Source organism: Xiphophorus hellerii, chromosome 22 (assembly GCF_003331165.1).
Source record: "Xiphophorus hellerii strain 12219 chromosome 22, Xiphophorus_hellerii-4.1, whole genome shotgun sequence".
In the NCBI taxonomy this organism is placed as follows: Eukaryota; Metazoa; Chordata; class Actinopteri; order Cyprinodontiformes; family Poeciliidae; genus Xiphophorus; species Xiphophorus hellerii.
This window is the reverse complement of record NC_045693.1, coordinates 13,527,116-13,535,010: the sequence shown is the minus strand read 5'-3', so window position 1 is coordinate 13,535,010 and position 7,895 is coordinate 13,527,116. Positions and strand designations below refer to the sequence as shown.

Here is a 7,895-nt window from a genome sequence, read left to right as displayed (position 1 = left end):
AATATGTGAAATTTACTTCTTTTTTTAGCTTTATGCCATGTTAGAATGTTTTCCGTCATCAAAAACTGAAGTGTTGCTTTAATCCTTCATGCATGTTTCAGGAATCCTTGAATTTTTTATGGCAGGAGGAGGAGGTTCTTAAAGAGACAGAGGCCAATTTCAAGATGTCAAATGTTTTTAAGTAATGTTTGATATATACAACATTTTTATAACAACTGAAGGTAACATAGTTACTTTATTGTGCTATGAAATGGCCATATGCGCTAGGGAAATTAATAAGTGTATCCCATGTGTGTAGTTTGATCAGAATATTGCAGTTGTGTGAGGCCCTTAATGGTTTTATAGAGAACAATAGAGCATGTTCCAAGCTTTGCAAATCTCACGGACTACTGACCAGTCCATCATCTGAGAATGAAAAGAGTATGGCACAAATGGAAACCTTCCATAACATGTGTGCTCCTGTCAGATGGTTCACATGCATAATGCTATCATTTGGAAAACTCCATGAGTTTGACCATCTGTCATACTTTGGGTGAGTGGCAGGGCACACCTTGAATAGTTTGACAATCAGTTTCTACTCTGAAATATGTTGATAAAAACTGTTTTCTTCAGCAGAGACAAGGAATCTGTGTCAGTTTGATGATGAATGGAGATGAATACAATAGAAAATGTTGCAAAAAATCTGAGACAGGAGAAGAGGTTTACCTTACATTAGGACACAACTGAAATTTAGACAAACTGAGAATTAGAAATTGCTCTACATCCAATCTGCTTAATGCACTTCACAGTTTGCATATGTTTAATGCTAAAAAATGTCTAATGTGTGATTTTCTTTTGTTTCAAGGTGGTGCCTTACTTTGTTCTTCTATTGCATTTTTTTTTGTTGTAATGTGACAAAATGTACAAAAGTTCAAGAAGTATATATAGTTTTGCAAGACTATGTAATTTTAACGGCTTAGTCACATGAAACAGGTGGAAGATAAGATAAATTAATAAGAATAACAGAAACAACACAAAGATCCATAGCCATGGATTCCAGCCACCCGGGCCACAGACTGTTTGTGTCGCTGCCATCAGGCAAGCGGTACAGGAATATACGGACTACAACAAATAGAATGAGAAACAGTTTCTTCCCCACAGCCGTCAGAGCCATTACTCCCTGCCGCCCCCCCCTCCCACACATATCATAACCTCGCAGTCACACATATATATCCCCCACCCCCACACAGCCATATTGTTCTGCACTTTGCACTGTCACATCATCTGTACTTTGCCATAATTGGACCTGCTGCTACTTCTTTGGATGGTTGAGTGCCTTTAGTTAATTTAGTTGTATATATTGTTATTATTATTATTGTGTGTTTGTTTATTTTTACTGTATATATTTGACCTTTTGCACGGGAGCTGCAATGGAAATTTCGTTGAATTCTGTTCAATGACAATAAATGCTATCTATCTATCTATCTATTAAAATATAGAAGCTCCCCAAAACCCCAAATGGGAAGACAGAACCCTTAAATGGATAAATCATTAACTGATATTCCCCAAATCTTTAAATACTGTAGAACTCTAATTGTGTAAATAATGTTGCATCTTTGCATCTGTTTTGGGATTACAAGTAGAGGCTGTAATAAATGTGTTACATCATGTTGACTCTGTGGGTGGTGAATCACTGCTTCAGCTGGAACTCCACGGAGAGGGAGAGATCAGGGACAGATCAGGCTCAGGGAGGAATCAGTCGTCATCACAGCAGCCAACATGCAGTTGTTACATCTGGATGTTGGACTTATTCTTGGTGAGTAAACTTTACAAAACGCTGCTTCAACAAATGACAAAAATGAAAATTTTTGTCTGTGAAATTTTGTTAACAGCTTTTCAACAAGACCAGTAATTAGTTTTAATGCACCTGTAATCAGTATAGTTAAGGAATATTATTTAAAAGATGTCATTTCAATGTGTATTTTAGGAATTACTTTTATGGAGATATCCAGTTTCAGCTTCTCATCTCCAGCTTCTGGGTTTTTGGCTTCAGTGGAGACCTGCATGTCAGACTTATGCAGCTGTGAGAGGGCACTTGCCGCTGGCAACTGTGAGGGTAAAATATTAAGGAGAAGAAAATGACATGTTTGCAGTTGGATTTTCACTCTTAAAAATGTTACCTTTTGGTATAGATTTGTGAAACCAGATGCCATGTAAGGACTATGTTTCCATCTAAATCAGCTTTGTTTATGAAACCTGAAATTAATTCACTAATTCACAGTTGTGAAATTTAATATACAACTTAATTTCACACTTGGTGTTCTTTAGTCGTTTAATTATTTCAAATTTAGTGACAGTCTCACCACTAATTTTATAAGAAATCAAAAAGTCTTTAATTGATGTTGTAGTTATAAAATGGTTTTTTTGGTTTTTTGCTTCCTTTTAAAATAATAACAGGCAGACAAGGTGGAAATTTATCATTGCAATCTTAAAAAATTTTTTTTTATTGTTTCTCTAACCTTATTCTGAATAATTGATGGTTACACAAAAGCTATGGTTTCTATGTATGTCTTGTGTTTTGAATAGATTATTAATGATAAGCAAACCTTTACTGTTTTTTTTTTTTTAGTTTATCTCATTTAGTTAATAATGGCATTTTATAATCTGTTCTGTGTTATTCAGGCTCAGGTTAAGTCTCAATAATAGTAGAGCCTTATAAAGATCATTAATATGTTTAACATCTAAAACTGACATGAGGTGTAAAGCAACTGACATGTGAGGTAGAAAACCCCTGTTGCACAGAAAACCTTGTTTATCTGCCTTTCTCTTCTGTTTGTGATATTCCAGATGACAGGTGCCAAATAAAAGATTCAGAGAACTGTAACTTGACCATCCAGGCTGCACTGGACCAATTTCCATCCCTGCAAGGGTGTGTGTGTACATGGGAGGAGGAGCTCTGTGACTCCATACAAGTACTGGCCACACAATGCCTGAAAAAGCCAGGTGCTGTGTTCTCTCATTCATGCTTGGGTTAAGCATTAATGTCTGAAATTATGGTTTTGTTTACCAAAGGCGATGAGATATATAAACACTGGTTGTTGTATGGTAGAATATGTCCAGAAAAGCACACAGTTTAATGAGTATTTGTTGTTTGAAAACTAATTCTGTGTCTTGTTTAAACAGCAATTCAGCAGAGGAAGATCACACCGACTGACTGGAAATCCAGTAATTTAGCAGACAATGGTGAAAATGACTTATTTATTATGAAAAAACACAATGGGATATACAGTACATCCATTTCAAATTGGCATATTGATATAAACTCCACACCAGATGTCTGTAACGACCTAAATAATTAGCACCTAAATTATTAGAATGGTACAGTTTTAGACAAACTTTCTGGTATTAATTAAATACTGAGACTTCTGCTTTGGGCTGTGACATATCAAAATTATTTATCCTCTGCTTTTACAAACTGGCCTAATGTATTGTTGCACACATACAAAGAAAAACAATTCAGTCCCTTTCTTTATCTATGTGTTACGACAGGTATTGAAAAGGGAAATAAATGCTACACATTCTTAGTGAAATTATATTGCCTTGCTTTGTTTCCTCTCTTGGAAACAATCCATTCATCCTTAGAGTCTCTAGAATTTCTCTATTTGTCTGTTTCTCCTTACCTTAATTGTACAAAGTTTGCCAAACAATATGATAGGTTGTATCATATTTGCTACATAATCTTCCAACCCCAATTGTCATGTAATGGTGGTACTCTGTTGGTAGCCCTAAACTAAACTAAACCCTAAACTAGGACAAACTAGGACAAACCAAGCTGATGTTAATTTGTAATTATAGGTATTTCATTCTTTAACCATTTTTTAGTTCCTTTCTTTGCCCTTCTTTTTCTTTGAGTTTTCATAAGTCATCCACTCTGTCCCTTTATGAAATCTAAATTGTGGACTAACTAGAGCTGGTTTATTTATTGGCTGGTTTATTTATTGTTTAGCATAAATTTCATATCAACAAGCCCACATGAAAATACATTTATATGTTCATCACTCACTTTCTCTGCTATAGATGTGCTTCTTGCAGTGCATGAAGGCCCTGGATCCTGTGTGGACCGCATTGGTCTTTGTGTGAGTGAGTCTGTTTGCAACAGGCATCTCACACCTGTTCTTCAAGCGTGCATGGCTGATCAGTGTGACAATGAAAGGTGTCGGCGGGAAATTCAACAGTTCTACGGAGGCATGCCTCAACAGTCTGCCGAGATGCTGGTGATGTGTGAGTGTGATGACTCAGATCAAAGCTGTTTGCTCATGAAATCCGGGCTGCAGAGTGGGGCTTGTGGAGTTGAGACAAGGATCTGCCAAGAAAGGCTCACTCAGTGTGTCCAAGACAGCAACTGCAGGTAGGTTCTTCTCCAGTCCTAAAATAAAAAGTAAATACGTTCATTGTGATAAAAGGAATACTTCCTGAACTGGAAGGAACTCGAGTTTTAAAGATTCATGCCCTGGAAAATATCCAAAAATTAATACAAAATATTTGTTGGAATACAATGAATTTGTATGCAGGTTTTTATGGATCCTGCTATAGGGAACTAATGTGCCAGGCAGCAAGGTAATATGAATCCAGCAGCAGACATAAAGTATGCTAAGATTCGAGACTAATCTTAGCATACTTAGCAGCTGTTTATTAAAGATAACTAGGGAGAAAAAAAACTAATGAAAACCCTGGTTTGCAAGTGGATTCTAACATGAAGGTCCTTGAAAACAGTAAAACTGTCTGAAGACTGTGTGTTTTTTGACTCAGGCTGGCAGTTCTATAAAAGGCTTTTGAAATGCGTGGAGAAGTAGGAAGGAAAGGGGGAGGAAAACTGGTGTTAATGGTTAAAAATGATTTTGACTGTGAAAATGTTGGAATCGATAAGAAACGACTTTTGATTTTTTTTGCAGAGAGCCAAGATGATTACTGCTGATGAAACCTTTTAAATATAACATTTTTATGTCTGTCATTACAGACATAAAAGTAATTTAGCAGACAATGGTGATGGTATCAGATACTCTGATATCTTAATAGCTGAAACTGAAGTGGACTTGTGACATAAGGGAGGTGGCAGTCACAATTATTGGAAGCAGAAAATCAATGAGATCAAGTGAAATCAACTGGCTATTTGTAAAAGGAGTCAAAGTTTAAAAGCCATTTTGTACCATACTAGATGAAATAGGGTAATTCTGTTCTCAGAGTGGCAATGTATGTTTAGCACCTTTGCTGTTCATTCACCTTTCCACAAGTAGATGGCAGTGACATAACATCAAAGGTTCAGGCTAGATGGCTTGAAGCAGCTCGAGTTGTAATGTTCTAAAAAAACACATTAAAACATTGTTGATTACCCCATACTACAGATGTTGGCAAAGTAACCCTTGAAAAAGCAAAACCAAAAGCTTCATTTTATCTTTGGATTTTTATCAAGAATATTTCAGTGAAATTCTCTATTCAACCTTTTACCAGTTAGGTACACTGGAAGACAATTCCCTCCAAACATAATGTGTGCAATGACTCACAAACTGTTCAGTTATATTTATCAGTATTTCATGAACTTATCCATTTTTGCAGCAAATTTTAAATTAGCTTTTGCATACTTTTTCTTAACCTGCGCACAGTTAGTAGATATGTATTACTAATACTAATACCATATTATTCAAATTAGTTGAATGATTACTTTTACTTTGACTTTGTTTTCTCTGTGTCAGACTAGGGATGCCACACAAGTTATTGTGTGGTAAAAACTTGAGTCAGCTCTCATCACCTTCTAATCATGCAGCTACAAGATAAACCAGTGATGCAAAATTAATTGTTGGATTTTTTTTTTTAACAAATACAACTTCGTGAATTCCATCTCTACTAAAAATGTTGCCTATTGCAAAGGAGGGCATGCAAGAATGTCTTGTACTCACAGAACATTCAGTTCTGTTCTCCTTCTCAAGTTATTTCTTAGAACAGTACGCTTGTTAGGAATGCTGACCTCTTATCAAAACATGTTGCCGGTGTGGTTGTTTTTCTTCCTGATTCATTAGGTACCTCTTGAAAACACTCCAAGACAAATGTTGGAACCATGAAGAAATCATATGCAGTGAAAGAAATCTCCAAGAAAATGAATGTTTTACATTAAAGGATCCAGCTCTTATCCTTGGCGCAAATTCTGAATGCAGAAAGGCCTTCTTAGCCACTTTGGGTACAGTGCTTCATCATCCTTGCACATGCAAAGGTGTGCAGAGCAATCATCTACGAATGTGCAACATGATTCTTGAAGTATTTCACAACAGACTACACTTTAGTAAGTAGTGTATTTACATCTAAGAAGTGTTTCAAGTAATTATTTTCAATATTTATAAGAATTTGAATAACTTTTCTTTTTTTCAGTAAAACTGGTGAAAAGCAGCAGCGGCCCTTCCAAACCACCTGAAATCAATGAATCTGAGCAGACTCACATGTGGTCATATGGTAAAGCAGCTTTTGAAATTCAATCATTTTTATTTAATTCTATAATAGATACTAAATACCAAAAAACATAAAACTGATATGATAAAAATTGTTTTATTTTTTCTTTTAGGTTACCTCTTGTATGCTTTTTCAGCTCTCTTCCTTGCTGGAGTTGTCATAATATCACCTCTGGTTTTTCTCAGTAAGATGTGGTATGTCAACCATGTATACATTTTCTTTGAAAGGACTGACATTTCTCTGATGTTGCAACAGAAAAACATTGTTTTTCATCATTTTTTCTTTTAGGTTGAAAAGGAGAGATCAGATAAAACTTAACCATCAAAAGAAGGTGAATCGTCATTTTATAATATAACATCCCTTTCATGACTATTTTTTAGTTTCATATTTTATGTGGTTCAGATTCTAAAAGGTTTTTCTTCCCTTGTATATTTATCATTTTATAATAATTTATGGAGCATTAGGTTTGAAGGTTTTAGGCATTTAGAAGAGGTGCTACCAGTTTAAATTAGCAGATAGGTTCACACAAAGTTAATTAAACTGAAAGAACATTTTCTGTGACCTGAAGTTGGTTCTCAATGACTTAGTGATTTCTGAGGACTTCTTTATTAGCAACTGTATCTGTCACTACTCCTTTCGGTTTTAAATAGATAATTGTATCTGGAGGTAGCTGCCTGGTGGAAGTTATTATGTTGCAAAACAAATTCCCTACTCAAAGTATCACATCCTGCAGTCATTCAGTGCCTTGCAAAACTATTTACACCTTTCTGAACTTTTCCCCTCACTTAATATTAACAAATAGTATGTAATAATGAAATATAAGAAAATGCATTCTCAATATTTTTTAATTTATTGCCCAAATTTTGTAAAACAAAATATGTCATTCTCTTTATCTACTGCTTAATTACAAAATTCTGCTTTTGTTCTGGAAGTTTTTGAACATTGCTTTTAATCTATATTTCTGGTGTTAAAAATGTGAAGTGAATGTGCTGCAGCTGCAGGGACTTACAAAAGCTGCTCTTGTAGCCCCAAGATCAACTTTATGTCCTCTGGTGCAGTATTTACAGACGTTAATAAAAGTTTCAGAGCCCCTTAGCCTATAATAAATATAAACGTCATTTCAAAAAAATTCTGACTAAGAAAGTAACTTGATATGATTCAAGGTTATTTTCAATAAGTGCATGTATCAATATCTAATCAAAGGACTGGATTATTACTTTGTTTGCTTATTAGATTTTAGTTCCAAGGTAAACAGAAAAATTATTAATCTTTCCGCTAAAGGTGAAAAGTAGAGTACCTTCTGAGCAAACATGATTTTTCTACACTGGTCAGTTTTCAAAATGGCATAAAACATTAAATCAACTTCTAAAATTTCACCCATGTATTTATTAGTTAAAGCACATATTGTTTAATTATGG

General features: G+C 35.0%; 1 protein-coding gene across 1 annotated transcript; it reads left to right on the top strand.

The window, feature by feature from the left end:
- Positions 1-1,579: 1,579 nt before the first annotated feature.
- Positions 1,580-7,059, top strand: gfral (GDNF family receptor alpha like; the record flags this gene model as incomplete). Its single annotated transcript, XM_032553849.1, is given in 10 exon segments — positions 1,580-1,738; positions 1,741-1,795; positions 1,967-2,095; positions 2,827-2,982; positions 3,163-3,222; positions 4,057-4,387; positions 6,054-6,313; positions 6,400-6,480; positions 6,590-6,671; positions 6,766-7,059. Coding segments are annotated over 10 exon segments (1,380 nt in total), but the record flags the coding sequence as incomplete, so codon positions are not given.
- Positions 7,060-7,895: the final 836 nt, after the last annotated feature.